This window comes from Archocentrus centrarchus, chromosome 11, assembly GCF_007364275.1.
Source record: "Archocentrus centrarchus isolate MPI-CPG fArcCen1 chromosome 11, fArcCen1, whole genome shotgun sequence".
Lineage (NCBI taxonomy): Eukaryota > Metazoa > Chordata > Actinopteri > Cichliformes > Cichlidae > Archocentrus > Archocentrus centrarchus.
Window position 1 is genome coordinate 6,436,633 of NC_044356.1, and position 21,113 is coordinate 6,457,745.

At 43.3% G+C, this 21,113-nt stretch overlaps 1 protein-coding gene across 2 annotated transcripts in view; it reads left to right on the top strand.

Moving 5' to 3' along the window:
* pvrl2l (PVR cell adhesion molecule related 2 like) overlaps positions 1-21,113 on the top strand; it is a 298,334-nt gene that overhangs the window by 139,653 nt on the left and 137,568 nt on the right. The window contains exon 7 of one of the 2 annotated variants that reach the window (XM_030740537.1): positions 8,122-11,703. The exons of the other annotated variant lie outside the window; for it this stretch is intronic. Coding sequence (XP_030596397.1) covers positions 8,122-8,753 — 632 coding nt within the window. The 3' untranslated portion in view covers positions 8,754-11,703. Of the gene's footprint in view, positions 1-8,121; positions 11,704-21,113 lie in introns of those variants that run through there. 2 annotated transcript variants of the gene reach the window in all.

The following is a 21,113-nucleotide window of genomic DNA, read 5'->3' on the forward strand; positions in this document are numbered from 1 at the left end:
TTCCTTTATGATAAAGCTTATAGTTAGGGCTGGATTAGGTGACCCTGAACCATCCCTTAGTTATGCTGCTATAGGCCTAGTCTGCTGGGGGGTTCACATAATGCACTGTTTCTTCTCATTCACCTTATTTACTTTGTTTATACTCCACTCTGCATTTAATCATTAATTGATATTAATGTCTGGCTCTCTTCCACAGCATGTCTTTCTCTCCCCTCAGCCCAACCGGTCGCGGCAGATGACTGCCCCTCCCTGAGCCTGGTTCTGCTGGAGGTTTCTTCCTGTTAAAAGGGAGTTTTTCCTTTCCACTGTCACCAAGTGCTGCTCATAGGGGGTCGTTTTGACTGTTGGGTTTTCTCTGTATTATTGTAGGGTCTTTACCCACAATACAAAGTGCCTTGAGGCGACAGTTTGTTGTGATTTGGCGCTATATAAATAAAATTTAATTGAATTAAAGTAAAATGGGGCGGAGCCTTCAGCTCTCAGACCTTCCCTTTGATAAAGCTTCCAGGTGGGGCACCAGGTGACCCTGCCGCCTCACTCAGACATGCTTCTGTAGGCTCAGGCTGCTGGGGGAGGAGTCCTTCTTCACTCACTCCAACAATTTGTGTTTTGTCCTTGAGCTCTCATCTCCCCCCCACCCCTAACCAGTCACAGACGATGGCTGCCCCTCCCTCATTTGGGGCTCTTTACAATATAAAGCAGCTTGAGAGAACTGTGGATGTGTGTTACAGTATATATCTCAGCAGGCTTTGATACAGAGAGGAATGCACTGAGAAAGAGACTCTCTCATTTCTGTTGTGTGTATGTGCTGTGCGTGCTGTTGTGTATCGCTGAAGCTCTTCACTGATTCATTCAGAGGAGAAAAGCTGTTTGAAGTGGCTGCTGGTAGAAAAATTCACTTTTCAGTATCAGATCAAGTTTTCCTAGAAGGTGATGGTTTTATGGGAAGTAACAGTTTCAGTATTTAAAAAGAAAATAATAATAATTGAAGAAAAAACAATAAATGGGTGACTGTGAGACAGAGTAATTACAGCTGTACAAAAGGGCTTCAGGAAATAATCAGTAGTGTGACGAGTCAGGTGTAGTACTCATAAACTGGGTCGCTGTGCTGTAGTGTGTCATTATGAGTAAACTTGTGTGTGTGTGTGTGAATGTGTGCATGTTTATAGTTTGTTTAAAGCAGAGGAGGGCCAGTCTGGAGCTGGATGGTGGTGTTGGTGTCATCACCTGTCCGTGTCTCACCTTGGATCCAGCGCCCCTCCTGAACACGCAGCTCCGCCTGCTTTGCTGTCGTCTCATTGGGGGATCTCAGCTGGTAAATGAGACTCTGCCCGGTGCTGCTTTCTCTGCTAGATGCAGAGATGAAGGTCCTTCACACAGACCTCGTGTGTCTCTTTAATTTTAGTTTGTTTTTTAAATAAAAAATCTAATCCCAGGACTCCTGTTTAAAAGTGTGCGCTGTCACAGTGAGCAGCGTTTATCTGCAGCCTGCTGTGTCAGTGATGAAGGTCAGACTCACCTTCCCGCTGTACCTGATTTATCCAGCCTCTGCCTCACCTCGTCCTCCTCCGCTCGCTTCTGTGTGATTATGACTGCTTATACATGAGTAACTCACACTGATGTTTGTTTAGGACTCATTTCATAAAACACAGCAAAACAGTTTGAAGGTCGGCTGGTTTCAATTAGGATCATTTATCGGTGACTTGGTTTATAAATGAACTAAAACTCATGTTTACTTTTCCCTCTGGGGTGAAAATAAACCAAAGGTCAAGTGTGTTTACAAACATCAGTGAGAAGGTTTTCATGAACTTATTAAAAACTGGAGCTTCTTGTGTTTTTGCCTTTTAATTTGGAAACACAAAGCAGAACAACAGTGGCAGCAACTCGTACGGCGGCTCAGAGATGAGCACTCGTGGGAAAACAGTTTGGACCCTCTGGGCAGTTCTCTGCGTTCCCGGTTCGCTCCGAGCGTTCAGGATTCTTCCACCCTCCATTTTTTTATTTCCCGACACAGAGATTCAGAATCTGGAGAGTTATGGCTGCTTTTAAAAAAGAGGAGGCTGCACTTAAAAGCAGACAAGGCCGTTTTACAGTTCAGGTGATGTAGCTGCATTTTGTTTACAAGATAGCAGAAACATGCATTGATGGCATTTCAAATGCTTTTGAGTCTGCTCGTTATTCTCCATCATCAATGAATTCATTATATTGGAAGGACCTCCAAAAGCTGATGATTTGCGTGGCAGGTTCTCTGCATTAATGCTCGAGTGTGTGTGAGAGGCTCAATGAGAAACACTGTAAAGCACTTTGCAGTACGGAGCTAAGGAAAAAAGGCCAAATGAAAGTCGATTTATTTTTCACTGAGTGATGTTTATACGTTAATGCCGGCCTTCAGTTTAATGTTTTAAACTACTAACTTTGGTTTTTGGGATGTTTGAACTTTTCTTTGCACAGATTTGTATCACAGACATTTCAGGTTGAAGGCTTTCTTATTTATTTAGTTTTAATATTCTGCATCATTATCTGCGTTAAACCTCTGGCTGAGCTCCAGAGGGCGGTCCAACCTTTCCTTAACTTTGCAGTTACTTCCATTTTGGTCCTTCTCTGCCTGCTAAAGTTGATCTACAGTAACTGGTCCACAGATCACACGAACATTTGCAGTCATGTGGAAATAAAGTTTGACAGGACTCGATTCAGTCCCATCAAAAACTGCTTCCAGGGGGTACGTAGCAGCCAGGTGATGCTAATCAGAAGCAGTTGATTGATTGATCAGCAGCAAGAACCAAACAGCCTTTCATACCACCTGTCAGCACGGTGGTGGAGGGCTGATGATTTGGGGTTAAGTAACCTCAGGACCTCAGCAGCCTGCAGTCTCTGAGTGAGCACCAAAGCAGTCCAGAGTCAGAGCCCGTCTGTCCCACAGCAGGAGCTCTGCTATAGAACGGCTAAAAAGGTAATGAATCATTGGTCCAATCACAGCACAGACCTGACTGAAACTCTGAGGCAGGACCTTAATGAGCCAGGCATTAATGAATGTTTGTAAATGAACCGCTGTAGAGAACAATAATCCTCCACGGTGATGTACTGTGGTTCTGATGAAGTCAGACTTATTTTGGCTAAAGGTGGTTCTACTGCCTCAGTGGGTGCACTCAGGTTTTCTTCACTCTAAGTACTAATATATACAATCATAGTTAAAACTTACCTGGAGGGTTTCCAGACTCTTCAGATCATTTCTGTATTTTTGAAAAGCTCCCATTCCTCTCTGTGGTCCTAATTGGATACACTTAAACATTTCCCACAACTCTGAGCCGCGGGAGTGAAGAACAAACATGGCGGCAGATGCTCCGTCAGATGCGTCGTCACTGAGAACGGTTGCTCATTTTATGTGTTGTCTTTCATGGGAGGCTGTTCTGGTTTTGGGGGCATATTGGAGGGAGCATTTTTACATGTCCTTGACCAGAAGCTGCTCTTAATTAGACTCCCTCCTCAGAGTGAAGCTGGCCTCTGGCTCCTGCTGTATGAGAGCAGCTTTCACTTCCAGAATGAAAACAAGGAGAAAGGAAGGAGGTGATGAAGGAGACTCACCAAAGATTAAGTTTGCCTCATACCCCCCCCGTTTGTGTCTCCCTCTGCCCTCTCTCTCCTCCTTACCTCCTCACATCCTAAATCTTCTCATTTAGATTATCCCTATTGCAGTGAGTGTAACTGAGCAGCAATGGATAGTTTTCATGGGTTTCTCTCTTCCCTTTACGCTCTCCCACTTCCTTAATCTCCTCCATGTACATGACACTAATACAGAGACTGATATAAGCCCCCCTGCCTCTCTCTGTGACATTTATCACTGTGCTTCTTAATGCAGGCAGGCTGCCTCTGTTGATGAGAAATAAGGATGACAAGCATGGCCTATTTTCCAGCTAACGATAGTCCTTGCTGTTTCCCACTTTTTTGGAGAAATGTGCTCGCAGGAAAGTGTTTACCAAAGCGTCTCAAAGGCAGCCGACAGGAATCTGACAGTCATGTTGATCATGCATCTAGCACGTTGTTGTCAGAGCTGATGGGATCCATTAGTGCTTCAGATCATACCGAATGGTTTCAGACAGCGCCTGAGGAAACACTAAATTTGATAAATGAACACTTAACATAAATACACTTTTATCATTTTATAACACATCCAACATCCTGGTGAAATCAAGTGTGCAGCTACTGATTTACCTGGGACCAGTTTACTGTGGGATAAATTTAAAAATCCATTTATAACACCAGTCTACCAAGAAGAAATTATATTGTATCAAAGGTATGTTAGTGTATCTAATACAGTGTTAGACATTTCAGGAGGAAACGTGTTACTGAGGACGGTGATGGAAACTGTTGGTGACCTGTGGCCACGCCCACATCGGTCCTCTGGTGGGGGCCTCACCACCCCAGAGTAATTACTGGACTCCAGCGTGTGTGGAGAGGATCTTCACCTCTAACTAAGCTGGATGTGAAGATCCATTCATTCTAATGGAGTCTCACTGAGATATACTGCACTGCTCACTTTAGTACACGTGAGTTAACTTCAGTCCATCATCAGACCTCATTCCTACAAGACTACTCGAACAAGTCCTCCCATTAATCAATGCTTTGATCTTAAATAAGATCAATCTATTTCTATTAATGGGCTACAGAGCATAGGCCTTTAAGGTGGCGGTAATTAGAACCCGGCACTGACCCAGCAGTCTTAGCTAATTACTGACCAAACTCCAACCTGCTAATCTACTAACTTCTTCAAAGAGTTGTTGTAAAACAGCTGATCATCTGCAGAGAGTTTATTTAAAAAGGATGAGTTATTATTAATCTCTGCCCCCCCCCCAGCCTCTCAGCAGATGACTGCCCCTCTGAGCCTGGTTCTGCTGCAGGTTTCTTCCTGTTAAAGGGAGTTTTTCCTTCCCACTGTCACCAAGTGCTGCTCATAGGGGGTCATTGTGACTGTTGGGTTTTCTCTGTATTATTTTAGGGTCTTTACCCACAATATAAAGCACCTTAAGGTGACTGTTGTTGTGATTTGGTGCTATATGTATATAAATAATATTGAATAGAATTGAAAAGTAGATCATTAAACACATCCCAGATGAATTTATCATCTCAAACACTTTTTCTTATTTAATATAACATGATGATTGTTTTATAGATTATTAACCTGACAGGTTTCACATCGTTTCCTTGCTCATCATTACATTATACATGATTTTATTTATTCATAAAACACTGCAGTGAGAATCATTTCTGTGTTTTTGTGTCTCCACTCATTACACCAGCAGATAATTGGACCACAATACTTTTATTAAATGTATGTTTTTGTTTGACACTTTGCATTTATCGATGAATTTACATAAAATATTAAATTGTTACCTTAAAAGAAATTCCCTGTGGTTTACTGACAGCAAGCTTTAGCTGTATTCATTAAGCTGAACCTAAATGACTCAAAATGACTCTGTTAATCTGACAGCAACATTACACATGTTGGATTTATGTCTTAATTTATGTCTTAATTTTCTGTAATAGCATCCTCACAGTCAAATTCATCGATCACTTTCCAAGTCTGAACAAACTCAGTGACACTCTGCTCTCAGGTTTCTCAGCAAACATACCATCAATGCCATTTATTGTTGCAGTAAAATTAAACATTTCACAGTTCCAGCAGAGATCTCAGAAGTTGTGTAAGGGTCAAAGTACACACACACACACACACACACACACACACACACACACACACACACACACACACACACACACACACACACACACACAGAGTCAGTGCTCAGCTGTGAGTATAGCTGCTGCTGAATGAAGTGCGACACGTTAACATGATTTATGTCCAAATGACAGAAAGTCGTCACTTTAACAGATCGATGAAGCTGCAGTTTTACACATCCTGTCTGAAAAGGGCAAAAAAAGCCTCTCAGCTTCCACCCGCTCATCAGAGGAGCTACAAAGTTCCCACAGATGAGATCATTTCTGTTCAGATATCACCAGCACCCCCTCAGCTTTGGACTTGGGGAGAAAATTGGAAAGATAATCATGCTGCTCCTGCATGTGACCTCAGACTTAATGAAAAATGAACATGCCAGCTCTAATGGGCCTTTGTAGGAGCATTGTTCTTTATAGCCCATACAGCATAATAGATTTTTAAGCACTTGATTAACAGAAGGACGGCAGCCACCAAAGACCTTCCACAAAAGGCCATTATTCAGCTGCCTCTCACTCAGGCGCTTGATAAATGCCACTAATGCTCAAAATATAAATGGCACAATAAATATAAATAACACTTTGGCCCACATGTTGTGTTTCTATGCCAATCTGTAAGTTTGGAAAGAGAGAGAAAACTAGGACAGGGAAAGTTGGATTCATCATCCTTAATGCCTTCTGTCACTTCAATTGGATATTACCAGACACTGTCCCCTAATTTAGACATCATATCCTGTCCCAGGAGCCCCGCCTCATCCCCCCAGCCCGTCTGTCTCACCCTGGCATAACCCTAATGCGTCCCCATGTGAGAGCAGAGCAAGAGTGTTTGAAATCAAACTGAGACCTCTGCTTTTATCTCCCCTCTCCTCTCGTCTGCTCGTCTGTGTCTCTTCACCAAACCCTCTTCCTGGTGCTTTTTCTCTCTTCTTGCTCAATTCCTCACTGCTTTTATCTCCTCTCTTTTTTCTCCTACACCCTCAGAATGAACAATTTGTATGAATCACAGGCTCTCTATCCAGGCTCACTTATAGTGACATCCCCCCACTGGTTTTGTTAGCAGAACTCCTACTCGCTCACTCCATACACATCATTATTTGATGTCCACTGTGATTTCACTGTAAGAAGAAAGAATGTCGTTGCCTCAGTGGTGCTGCCCTGGCACGTAACCCCACACAATGCTCATTTCAGCCAACCTCGGATTGTTTGATTGGCATTCGCTGCTGTGTTTGCCAGGAGTGCTGGCAGCACATCGCTGTTATTTGCATAAAGCAGGAAGGGGCCCCGATTTCCCTGCTGTTCTGTGTTTCACTGCCCCCGCTGCACCCCAAAGACACGTCTGAGTGGAATTCACAGACAAGAAGAAAAACATTAGCTAGCCTTGTACAATTTTGCGCTCGCACTCAACACTTCTCCTCGCTTGGTTTGAGACTTGCTTCTCTCCACTTTTTAGCCCAGCAGGAATCCTTCGGTACAAATCCGACACTATCCGAGACCCACCTTTTCCCTCTCTCGTGCTCCTGCAGGGAATCCTCTTAAATATGTGCTGGTTTGAGTCCGGCTCCGCAGTGTGAACCTTTTTACTTTTGTGTGCTGCTGATCGGTGAGCTCTGGACTCGGTCCTGGGCTGACAGCAGGCAATCGCTCTGCCCCGTGGTTTGACTAGTTGACCGATAAGGGAGGCATGGGGAAGGAAGCAGTCCAGGCAGAGCATAGGAAGCAGGAAGAAAGGGAATAATTGAGAATGGGAAAGAAAGAGAGGGTAAAAATAGGAGGGATTAAGGAACGTTAAAGACTGTGGCACTAACCCTTTCCACGTCACCTCTCTGCTCGTCTGTCCTGTGTATCTGTGTCTGTCTGTGTGGCTGTGTGGGACCTGAACCTCTAACCCATGGCAAAGGCAGCGCTTTTTTTCTAAACCCTTCTCTCAGTTTTGTTTCAATCATCAACTGAAACGAGCGGAGAGGCAAACCTGGCTCACACCAACATCGAGTATAGAGCAAAGGACCGTCACAGTAGTAAAGGCTTTGCCCCAGCTGGCAAAGGGGGGAAGGGCAACACAAAACTGAAGTGCCAGCAGCTGGACTCAAATGCATATAGAGCAAAATGTTTGCAGCACATCGAGCCGCTGGGAGAGAATGAATGAGTCCCATTCAGCCTGATCCCAGCAATGACTGACTGCACCCTCACCAAGGGATTACACTGGGAGGAACATTACCACACACTTGTAAGAGGATTGTAACACACGTAGAAGAAGACACTACTACTATCACTACAGCACACTCACAATACAGGAAGAACTGTCAATACCTCCTCCAAAACAGCCGTCGTTTCCTTCATTCTTCTTTTCCTCCACCCATTTTTCCATCCCTCCTTCCAACCCCTCCACCCCCTCTGCAGAAGCCTTGGAGGATCCATCCAGTGCCGGTGTAGTGGCGGGTGCAGTAATCGGCTCCCTTCTGGCCTTGCTGTTGGTTGTCGCGCTCATTGCCGTCCTCCTGACCCGCGGCCGCCGGCAGCAGAGGCGTGGGTACCCCAGCAGTGGGGACTCCATAGCAACAGGCAGCGGGGGAAGCAATGGCGGAGACTATGGCAACAAAGCTCGTCTGCTCTTCAGCAGCTCTGGAAACAGCAGCAGCAAGAACGGCACTGGCACCAACAACAACGGGCCCATCTACACGTATCGGGAGGGCTGCGATGCCACCGGAACGCTAACGGAAAAGGCCAACGACTACCACCATCACCACCTCCACCACGCCTCGGCCGGAAACGCTCCTACTGCCCATGACATCCTTCTCAGTAGTGAGATGGATGAAGCTGAGAGGAGGAAGTTTGACCTTGATGACAGCTTGGAGGAAGAAGAGGAGCGATACGACCGGTTCGGAGGAGTAGGTGGAGGCGGAAGCATTCTGCCTCCGGCCTATCACGTCCACAGAGGCCACGCCGGCGAAGAAATGGATGTGTACCTTGACGATGACATGGAGTCTCAGAGAGACGGCTCTGTTATTTCCCGGACTGCCATTTATGTCTGAGGAAGGAGGAGAAGAAAGGGAACAAAGGAAAGCTAAGGAAAGGAGACGTCGTGGAGGAAGTGGTGCGGCCGAGCCGGTCCCTTTCACCTGTCAGTAAATCAGCATCACCTCCATCAGCTTATCATTCAACCTGATCAGAGTCACCATCAGCTGTCTCCTCTCAGCCTGGCAGTGACTGCAGACTTTGATAAGAGGAGGATTCAATCAAAATGATAAAAGTAAACAAGAGTCCAAATGAAGCTGTTGTTGTTAGGCTGATGAAGGAAAGCGGTGCACTGAATACCTGAATGTGTTTAACTGTCCTGTGGAAGAAGACTGGATGCAGTGAGGTGGGAATAAAAAAAGCTGCCGAGAGCAAACCGGTCTGTAGTGACTGTGACGCAGTGCTGCTTATTGCTACGTCCTTGTTTCTTCAGCTTTGCTGTGTGGTTATGTGCTGAGTGACTAAACTCTTTGTATTTTATACCTTACCAGAAAATGTAATCAGCAAAAGCACCATAATCACTTCAAAACTGTCACCACTGTCCAACAGCCGCCTTCGTGCTTCAGAGGAAGAGGAAATCTTCATCACATTGAACTCTGTGTTAAACTGCTGGAACTGCCTGGGACTTTATTTTGGCGGTTTCAGGCCAAACTCGTTCCTCTTAGTCCCAGAGACGACCCTGTTTGGGACTCCGGGTTCCCGCTGCACCCTGTGACACCACCTGGTTTCCTGCTGGGTGCCACTGAAGCAGAGCCACCAAACTGAGGAACATAACAGATTGAACAGGATGTGCTAATGTGTGGCTGGCTGTGGTGTTAATGATGTGCATCATCTCTATACTGGGCGCCGTCTCCTGATAGCACAGTTGTTGTTATTGTTGTTGTTGTTGTTATGGTTATTGTCGTTGTTACTGTTGTGTAATGGTGTCGCTCTCGCTAAGGAAAAGATGCACCGAGACACTCGGGGGTTTCACACGGTTCCTCTTTGGATCGGTAACGACTCGTTTAATGAATTTAAAAAAGATTATTTGTTTCCAACTTTCTGTCTCGGTTCAGCTCTCGGTCTCCTCCGTCTTTATTTCCTGTTCTCTCCCCCTCGTTTTTCTATCTTCTCTCTGTTCCACATGAATCCTAAACGGTTTGTATATTGTCTTTTTACTCTGTCCCACACACGTTACATCTCTCCCTCTCATTCTGCGCTTTCTGTATTTACATAATGGGAGGCTTAGACCGCCGCGATGACTGTGTGCAGGGAGAAGGGGATAACTTGTATTTATGTTCCTATCTGGGTCGCATTCAATGAGACAAAATATTCACCGGCTTTGTTGGGGGCTGCTGTATTTCATGTATTCATTTTCTATGTCTTACACTATGTACCGGATTATTCCGTGTTCTGCGCTCTGATTGGATAGAAAGACACGGCCCAAGATACATTTGAAGAGAGGATGTGAAACACTCAATCTACACTCTGTGACTCCTGCAGAGGTGCAGGTGGTGGTGCAGGTTTGGCTAAATAAATCATGTTCACTTGATTACTGAGTGGTAAGATAATGGTGCAAATCTGCATTAGAAATGTTATTATTATATTATTTTCTTTTAAAATAATGTGTTGACTGAATTGTTAAAATGTATTTGTTGCAACACGTTTGCTGATGCATAACAAGAATTGGAAGCTGACCTGGACTTCATATATTTTTGCCTTATTGTTTCCAATGTTTTTCCTGCTGCGGGGCTTTTGAACTTTTCTTTATTAAGCCCGGCTGTGATGGCGCAGTGGGAGGATCTGGGCAGGGAAACCTCGCAGAGATGTAGAGATGTGAAGCTAGCCAAGAAGGGCACAATGAAGGCATAACAGAGGAGTGGTGCTGGATGCATCAGCGGAGCACCTCTCTGCGCCACATCACAAACACGCTGAGAGTTTGGTGTGAGCAGGCAGTCACATGACTGCATGAGTATTTTAGGAACGTACACAATAAATATTTATGAGAAAGGATCTCAGAAAGGGAATCTTTAATAAATGTGATTATTGTTGATCGCAGAGCCGTCAGTACATTTATAGCTGGGGCAGAAACTTATTTTTCAGACTGACTTTGTAAATCTGTTTCATTCTGATTATTTTTGATGTGCTTTGTGAGAGTATTTTGTCACGATGATGAAGACGTTATTGCCCAGCGTGGATTATCTGTGGGCTGAAGATCTGAACACGGACTGTGGAGATATTTCAAACTTTATTGAATTTTTTTGTGTGTGTTTTTAAGAACCCTGTGTCAGCCCCCCCCCCCCCCCCCCCCCGGCCCGGCCCGGCCCGGCCTGTTGTTGTTGGTTGTTGTTGAACATTATACCTGTGCAGTCTGTTGTTCTGTGATTGAGACTGTCCTATCTGCTGTTACAAAGCATTTCATGAAGCCTCACAGTGTTTGGACAAGTTGCCAATGAATCTCAGAAACAGCCATAGTGTTATACCACACACCACATTATTGTAGAGGAGTGGGGTTCAAGTGTATTATCTGCTGCACCGGGTGCATGCATGCTCCAAGGCCTTTAAAGTCTGGAGTTCAGAAATCAAAGTCGTCCTTCAGATAAATGATATTGTCTAATGTACCTCGTTCAGTACTTAAATATACTTCTTTTTTTTTGTATTTCTCAAATGAAAATGAGCCTTTTTTCCTTCAGTGTATAATATGTTAATGATTTTCACCCTGGAAATAAATCTTTTTGGAGGCGTCCTCTTTCATCCTCCTCCAGCATATTTACCCTCTATTTGGCCAACGTATGCCTCAGCGCATCTTCTCTCCGAGGGGTTCTCGCAGCGCCGTGATTTTAAACAGTCGGCTGTGATCACAACTTTGGCGCCTAATTAGTCTCAGAGTCTTGTACCATGGATGCACCCTCAGTGAGAAAACTCATCATCATTCATAACTTTTGTTTTTGCACAACCCATTTTCAATAAAAAAAAATCTTTCTGAGATAATTCTCTGTGGAAAAACTGGTAATTAATTAAGCAGAGCTGTCTTATTAATCTATAAATACCAGACTTACACAACTCTTTTTTAAGCATTCGTTTCACAGCACAGTGTGGTTCAGAGCACCTGCTCTGGATAGTTAGCCTGTTTAACAGAGATGCCACAGGACCTGCTAACAGTGCACTCTGTGTATTACAGCCCACAAGTTCATACTTCTGCACACAGTCTCACCGGCCTCTGCAGCATGTAAGACCTCTGCTTTCCACAATGCTCCATTTAAAGCTAATGTGGGATCTGGATGATGACGTTCAGCCCACAGACCTGTTATTATACATTGAATCTGACTTCAACAAAGTAGACAAGAAAAAGGTGTCACTTCTAATAATGAATTATGTTTGCGTCTGCAGCGTTCAATACTGTGTTTCACCATCATCAGGATACATAAAGATTTTATACCAGAGCAGCTTCTGCTGCAGACTTCACACGAAGGTAACATCACAAATGTAAATTGTTCTTCAGATCCTTTGTTTTCAGAATATTTAATCATCTAAAAAAAACAAATATAATTTTTTAAATATATATATAAAGTGAGTGAGACTTCCTGTGGCCTGTCCAGTCAGTTGAAAATGAGGCCATGCCTGTTACAAGTGTCCTCTGATCTTTAGCTTGCCACCCCGACTCACTTGGTGGGTGCTCTGGGAGGTTGTGGTCCTCAATGCAACCCCTGTTTGTGTGTGTGTGGCACCCATGCTAAGCACAGCACGCTGTAACAGGTCACTTGGCTCTGTCAGAGGGAAAGAGAGTGGAACGAAGGGAGGGGAGGATGGAGAATGAGGGTGGTAGTGCGGCGCTCCGTCTGGGGAATACCAAACAGGCCTGGAGAGAGGAAGGAAGACTTTTTCTTCTCAGATCAGAGAAATTGAGAGTCAAAAAAGACGAGACAGAACAGCAACTGAAACCTCATCCCCTGCAGAGAGGATGAGAAGACATCTCCAAGTTTTTTTGTAAACCACCTGAGACCAGAAACATTTGAAACACTGTCATTTATTCACCATCAAGCCTGGAGTTAGAGATGGGCAGATTTGTTGCTTGTGGAGCCCAATTGGTTGGCTGCAGCTCAAAGATGGCAGAGTGTGTGAAAGGAATACGAGATTGGCACGATGGGATTTACAGCTCTGACAATGAAAGCTTGAGGTGCGTAGGAAGCCTCTGAGGAGCCTTTTTTGAGTACTATCCCACCTCTTCACTTGGCGATTGGCAGCTTCCACCCAACAGCAACAGCCGACAGTCCTTTTCAACCCGGCCAATTAGTGAAAAAAGCCCATCCTGTTTATCTCTCCTCGGCTCAGTCTATCTGCGACAGATCTGTTTAATTGTAAAGAAATGTTCAGCAGCACTACAGAGACCCTCGTGCAGGGGTGGAATTGTATATATCCTTTTCCATAGTCCATCTCTTTTTACTTCTACTTTAGCACCCAGTACAAGCTGTTCCCTGCATGTTTAATTCAGCAGAAGGCATAAAAGTGCTCTGCATTATCCTCCTCCTCTTTGCTGTGAAGGAAAAGGAAGACAGCACGATGGAAAGAAAAGGAGAGGGAAGGGGAAAGAGGGGAACAGAGTAAAATGAGAAGAAGAAGAGGCCTATTAGTTATTGAGCTTGGCTTTTCTTGTTAATCCAGTTAAAGCTGAGCCTCTGCCAGGCCAGCTGAGACTTCAGCAGATGTGGATAAAGTTTCTTCCTCCCAACGCTGGTTGGGAGAGATCTCATTGTGCTCTGTAGCAAATTTCCTTAACGCAGCACTGTCCTGCTTTCCTCCTCTCCCACTGTGCTGCTCTTGCACTGTTCCGTGCTATACTTAGGGATGTAATTCGTCATGGCGTTTTTTTGGTTCAGGTTATTTCAGGTTTTCGAGATGAGCGCTCTTTTGAATGGCCATTCATTTAAAACGCTCCTTCACTTGTTTGGTTCGTGCTGCAAAGATTCAATAGATTGTTACACACACACATGCACACACGAGCTGAGGCGCTCCTTCAACTTCACAAAGCTGCATCTTTTTTTTTTTAAAAAACTTCTGTGCTCTCTAACGAGTTTTCTTAGTGGTTTAACTCAGACACATACAAACACCAATCAAGCATAACATTATGAGCACCGACAGGTGATGTGAATAACACTGATTATCTCTAACACTGATTATGTGGCACCTGTTAGTGGCTGGGATCTATCAGGCAGGAAGTGAACATTTTGTCCTCATATGCAAAATGTTCCTGATGTTAGACGACTGGGTCAGAGCCAGGGTTATAATGTTTTTGGATTTTACATTATTGTTTCGTTTTAGTTCGTTTTCAGAGCGGTGTCGCTCTTTTTTATTAGTTTTTATTTTAGGTTTAATGTTTAGTTTTGTTAGTTTCAGTATTAGTTTTAGTTTTTCAGACTTTGTCAGGTGCAACATTCAGGGCACAAAAGTGATTATTGTGTAATAAAAACTCAACAAAAGATACCGTTTAAAAAACCAACGGTTCACAAAACAGCAGCACTATGTGCTAAATGTGTATAATATTAAGGACACACATGAACATACATATACACACATACACATAAATTTGTTGTTTTGCAGTAATGTGTGTGTCATGCAATGTACTCAATAATGAGGGCAAGAAACTGCAACCATCGTAGTTATCGTTTTTTCCTTTTGATTGTAGCTTTTATTTATTTCAGTTAATGACAATGACAATAACCCGGGTCAGAACAAATCCAAAGCTGCAGCTCCTGTGGGGGTTCTGCAGTGTCTATCAAAGTGGTCCAAGGAAGGAACAGAACCACCCAAAGGGTCATGGGCAGCCATGGCTCAATGATACACATGGGGAGTGAAGGCTGTGGTTCAGTCCAGCAGAAGAGGTACTGTAGCTCCATTACTGAAAAAGTGGCCAGGTGTATGCACATTGCTTACCTGGAGAACACCTGGCACCAGGATGCACTATGGGAAGAAGGCAGGCTGGTGGAGTCAGTGTGATGCTTTGGGCAATGCTCTGCTGGGAAACCTTGGGTCCTACCTCAGCGTTGTTGCAGACTATCTATAGGAACTGATAGCTGTGGCCTCTTTCAGCAGGATAATGCTCCCTGTCCATTTGTTGTACAACAACAAGTTTGAGGTGCTGACTCAGCCTCCAAATTCCCCAGATCTCAATCCAATCAAAGATCAATGGAGGTCCCACCTCACAGCATCCAGGACTAAAAGGATCTGCTGCTAACATCTTGGTGCAGAGACCACAGCACAGCTTCAGGGGTCGGATGGAGTCCATGCCTCGATGGGTCAGGGCTGTTTGGGCAGCCAAAGGGGGACCAACTCAATATTAGGCAGGTGTTCATCGTGTTATGCTTGATCGGTGAATGTTGTTTGGAATCAGCTGAGCTTTTCCACAATGTTGTTGGCTCCTCCTGACCTCTGCAAACATAACCTCCATTCACTGTATCAGATATCTTTGTACATGCTCTTCTGTATATGCAGCAGAAGAAATTTGAACCTGCAGTAAATGAAGTTTGGCTTCACTGGTGCAGCTGAAATTAGGTTTTTGATGAGTATTTATTTTATTAGGGATGAATCAAAGTAAATATGAAAGACACAACCACAAATGCTGAAAGATGTAAAACGTTGAGTTTTTCAGACACACAGTTACAGGCGTACCTTCAGGAGTTGAAGGCTGACATGCACTGCCAGGAAAAAAAATTCTGGCCATTTCTCAGCATCATCTGTCTATTAATAAAGAGTGAAGGAAAAAAATCAGCTTGTCTCATCAGAGTTAATTGTCGCTCTGATACTTTAACTGTCAAGGAAACTTGACTGCGGACAATTTGGGAGTTTTGTCCTTGTTTCTCCTCAAGCCCTCACGGGTTCACAAAGCTCTTCAGCTTAAGTAGTGCTCTGCATTCCTTCTCCTCATCAGGCTAAAGAGTTATCCTCTGTTCAATGATTTCCAGCAAAAAATGTTCTAAAGATTCTGGGAGTGTTTCATTAATGAACTGATCAAAATAGACTCCTGTGACGCCAGGGCCAAACCATTTAGTGGAATTAAAATGAACATGGCAGTGAATCAGCTGCTGAACCTCATCTTTGATGGTGACCTTAACATTGATGTTCACACAAAGGGAGCTGTGTAGGCTTTTTTCCCATTACCCCAATAAAGCAACTTTTAATCATTCATCTTTTTTGGTGGAGGAAATTCAAGCTTTTATTTCCTCCTGCCTAAATGACCCCTACTCTCTTTTCTTTGCTTTGAATCAAAAGCTTCTCTGATGTGTGGAAAACAGTTCTGATTTTATGTTGTACCAAAAAAAAAAACCCTTTACTCACGTTTGATGTGATACAGCATTTAACTCCTTGTGAACCCAAGTATATCTTTAGATTTCTCATTAATCCTAAATTCACGCTGAGGGACGAATCTCTCACATCTTAGAATGACTCTGTGTCAGGCTTTTAAAGGCGCCAAGAACTGCACACAATGAGGTACCTAGTCCCTGTCAGTACCCTAGCTGCAGCATTTTGGATCAGCTGAAGGCTTTTCAGGGAGCTTTTAGGACAGCCTGATAATAATGAATCAATTCTACATATTTTTTTAATATGTGCATTGAAGGATATATCCCTGTCTTTATGTCTTTAAGACATTTATGCAGTTTATCTGATTGCTGTGTTTTGTCTGGCTTCATGGATAGATAAAGCTGGGTATCATCTGCATAGTAATGCAAATGTATGCAATGCCTAATGGAAAGCATGTATAATATGAATACAATTGGTCCCAGTGCGGAACCCTGTGGAACTCCATAATGAACCTTAGTGTGTGAAGAAGACTCCACATTTACATGAACAAATTAGATATTTTTCAAACCACTGCAGTTCAGTTCAGTCGTATTTATATGGCACCAAATCACAACAAACAGTCACCTTAAGGAGCTTGATGATTAATGCAGTGCAGCACCTTTAATACCTATAGTATGCTCTAATCTCTGTAATAAAATGTTACGGTCAACAGTATCAAAGCTGCAATGAGGTCCAACAGGACAAGAACAGAGATGAGTCCACTGTCAGAGGCTGTAAGAAGATCATCTCTAACCTTCACATATGCAGAATGGGGTATGGGGTCTTGATGCACATTGGAGTGCCAACTGAGTTGGTCTACCTGAGTCTACCTGAGTATTGTGGCTGACCATGTCCATACCTTTATGACCACAGGGTACCTGTTTTCTGCTGGCTGCTTCCAGCAGGATAATGTGTCATGAAGCTCAAATCATCTCGAACTGGTTTCATGAGCATGACGTGGAGTTCACTGCACTCAAGTAGCCTCCACAGTCACCATCACAATCCAATAAATCATCTTTGGGATGTGGTGGAACGAGAGATTCACATCATGTATGTGCAGCTGACAAACATGCAGCAGCTGTGCGACACTATCATGGCACTATGGCCACAGATCTGGAATAATTCCAGCGTTACAGCGTCAATTCCCACCCCTACCTGTGGCCACGGAAGGGACTGGAACACCTGAACTCAACGATCTGGATGGTGAGTGAGCATTTTTGGCAGTGTGGGGTAACAAAGTGTTGGTCTCAGTACAGTAGTTGATAAGGCAGAAGATTTTCCAACAATGATGTTGCCATATGAATCCAGGGACCGGTGATAAATGGAGCAGATACTGAAGTATAAAATATAAATATGAAGGAGATTCAAGGTGTGCTGCCATTAACTTCCAGATGGGATCATTGAGTCAATGCTGGAAAAGGAAAAAAGCCGACTGAGAACAGCTGCAATGCTGCGCTCAAAGCAAACAAACTGATTTTATGAGCTGCTGCAGAAATGAACTTTGGTAAAAATGATTTAGTCACAACTTAATTTGATAGTGGTTTCCGAAGGTGTGATTGGAAGTATGTATAATTACTTTACTACCAGAGGTTTCGCTCACCGTAAGATTCATTTATACTTGCTGGAATTTTATAAATAAACCTTTTAGGTTTTCATGTTTTTCTAAATAAAATATAGCCCTAAATAAAATATAGCCCTAAATAAAATATAGCCCGATGCACTGGAAGGTGTCAGTCTGTGTACTTCTGCCTGTCCACGGATCAGCACAGACCTGAGCACAGATGTGTTTTCATTTAGAAAAGTTTTTTATTGCTCTCTGCAGCACCGCAGCTTCATCTGACGGCACAGAGTGAAGTACTACTTTCATGTAGGTCCTACAGATTTTAAAATCTGATGATGCACCTTGATTTTGTACTCATTATCGACAGCATACAGATCACAATGTAGACAATAATTATGGTTTCTTAATATTTCTAGAAGCTGATTGATCCTGCCGCTTTGGTTTGTTGCTATTAAATTAAACTTTTCTGAAAGCAAAACAACATTTTTAAAAAGATTTCTCTTTAATTCAGTTTCTATGAAAGCTTCAGATCTTTCCTCAGTTTAAAGAGTACACAACACATTTGACTGAGAATTTAAATTCTTAAACAAGTACAACTACATTTTCTAATATTTACAGTCATGTTCAAAATAATAGCAGTGCATTTAGGAGCATGAATAAAGCTGGGAATCCTTAAATAGTTTTTATTTCCAGGCATTGGGAACGCTGCACATTATATTCTGAATCAAAACATGAAGAAAAATATAGAATTTTTCCAATTATTTAACAGGAAATGAGGATTTCTCCCAGGCTTTGCTTTCTATTTTAGAGCACTGGAGATCATTTTAGCCGAGCAGCCTGTCGTTTTCTGCACTTCTTTATATGTTTTCTCCTTTTCAATCAACATTTTAAAGAACGCTTTTCTTTTGAACGATGTCTGGAACGGCCCATTGTTCTCAGGTTTTCAGTGAGAAATGCAAGTACAACATGTGATGACTTCATCCTTAAATAAGGGCCACCTGATTGATGCCTGTTTGTCACAGAATGAATGACCTCACTAACTGGATTAATTGATGCCTGTGTGTGTGTGTGTGTGTATATATATGTATATATATATATATATATATATATATATATATATATATATATATATATAATATGCATGTAGTAAAACTTCCTCAGATTTAATATGAAGCCTGTCAGAGAATTCTTCTGCCTCTTCGACCAAATAGAAAACTGAAGTAAAAATTAAGGGTTTCTTTATAATGATCGAAGGGTCAACTCGAGGATTCCCAAACAGCGGTGCAGATGCACTTGGTGCTGCACGTGTGGCTGAATTTGACATCAAACGTCCCAAAGAGCCAAAAATGCTTTTACATCTAGAATCTCTGTGTTTGAGATCAGGTCCTGTAACTGTGGCACAGTCAGAGGCAGGGTTGTCATAATTACATCACTGCCTCATGTTTGAGGAAAAGTGTTTTACTGTTTTTTTTCCAGGTCAGGAATATTGACCTGAAACTAATCACCAGCCTCTCTACAGCAGCGACTGCACAGCGCACAGTCCTGATCAACAGAACGAGCCTAACGATCAGTCGCACACATGTGTGAGTGACTCACAGCACAGTTCAGCAGCACTTAGCTCCAGAATCAGTCTCAAAGCACCACAGGACCACCCCCCCCAATAATCCTCATACACTTTCAGAAACACCAAGAAAGATCAATAAGATGCAAACACAGGATTTGTGTCTGTTTGAGAAATCAGCGTCCTGTGGACAGACTGCATGGTGCCCATTTTTTCTCTCAGCCAAATAAAACTTTTTTTTTTTTTTTACCAGATGTGAAAAAAGTAATTTGTTTGTTGGGATGGGAAAATATGTAATATGTTGTAGTTTTGTTTTTATTTGAGAAACCTTTTTTCTTTCAGTGTTTCACAGATGAAGAACTGAGGAACTTAACAGGAGAAATGAAAAGTTGTATTAACCTCAGAGGTGATGGAACTGGTGTCATTTTGCCTGACAAATACAGATTTTTTGGTCTTATTTAAAATAGGAGGAAACTCGGTTTGTGTGGAAATCTCATCAAGTGTCTGAGAGCTAGTTTTGCACAGAAACTCCTGAAGTTTCACCAACATTCATTTCTCCTGAGTGCAGATGACCCGCGAGCAGATCCTCGTGTAGGCGTCTTTGTCATGGTTCAGCACACGTTCTGCATCCTTATCAGAACTCGGCCGTCACACCGATCGCAGCAGCAGGGCTCCAGATCAGTGTGGATGACCTTCCTGATATGTGCCGGCCCTGATACTGTTTCCTCAGGGAAGAGTGATGCAGTCAAAGGTTATGTTTTATTGCTAAACAAACATAATGATGAAATGGATCTCTGTGCTCGCGCTCGGCTGATGTGGAGGTTTTTGGAGCATCTGTCCGAGTCCAGAAGTTTGAGGGTTTCAGTCCTCTCACTGTTTCCACTCATGAGTGTGATCTGAGAACCAGCTGATCCTCTCCCAGAGAACCAGAGAGAAAAATCACTGGTTTGATTTTAGCAGATAGTGTATCGTGTTGATGTGTTCAGCATCGTCTAAATTGGAGCTTCGATGCCTGCTGTGGGTTCTCAGTGGTGTGTAGTACAGTTTGGGGTTTATTGTGTTTGTAGAACAGCTCCCCAGGAGGTGAGCTCAAAGTTACTACACTGTGCTCTACTGCAAAATTAGAAAGGCTTACTTTGTTGCTCTGTGGTTTAGACTGTGTGGGGGTTAATTAGTGTCTCTGTGTGTACTATATATAGTTATGCTGCAAGGGTGTTTTGTAGAAGGACGTAAACCAACTTATTTACTGCAGGGAGTTGGTTTGACAGCTGAGGTGTGTGTGTGTGTGTGGGCTGAGAATAACAGCACAAACTTGCTTTTCTTCCAGGAATAATCCTGACAGCAGAAAGTTTATTGTGACTGTCATCTGCAGATGTTGCTGCCGACATGATGCAGCAACAGAATTTCCTGCGTGTGTTTATGATGTTTGTTCATCACACCTCCAGTTACTTCATACACCATCGATTAATGACAGGGAAGAAGAGACAGAAAAAAATACATATATACAATTAATACATGAACTGTTAAAGAAACAAATCAGGATGGAATTCTTGGACCTGTCAGCTGGTGCAGTGGGTCCTGGTTCCTCCTGGTGCCTCACGTGGTGAGAGCATGCAGGTCCTGGAGGATGAAGGAACTGATGGTCACAGAGTTGTTGTGAAGCCACTCCTTTGTTATTTTAGCTCAGGACCTCAGACTGGGCTGAATCTTCAGCCCAGTCTGAGGTCCTGAGCACTCTGGAAGAGGTTTTCTTCCAGGTCTAGGAAGAGTTCTGGTCGTCCCAAACTTCTTCCTTTTAAGGATTATGGAGGCCACTGTGCTCTGAGGAACCTTGAGTGCTACAGAAACCTTTGTAACCTTGGTCAGATCTGTGCCACAATGCTGTCTCTGAGCTCCTTGGGCAGTTCCTTCAACCTCATGATTCTCATTTGCTCTGACATG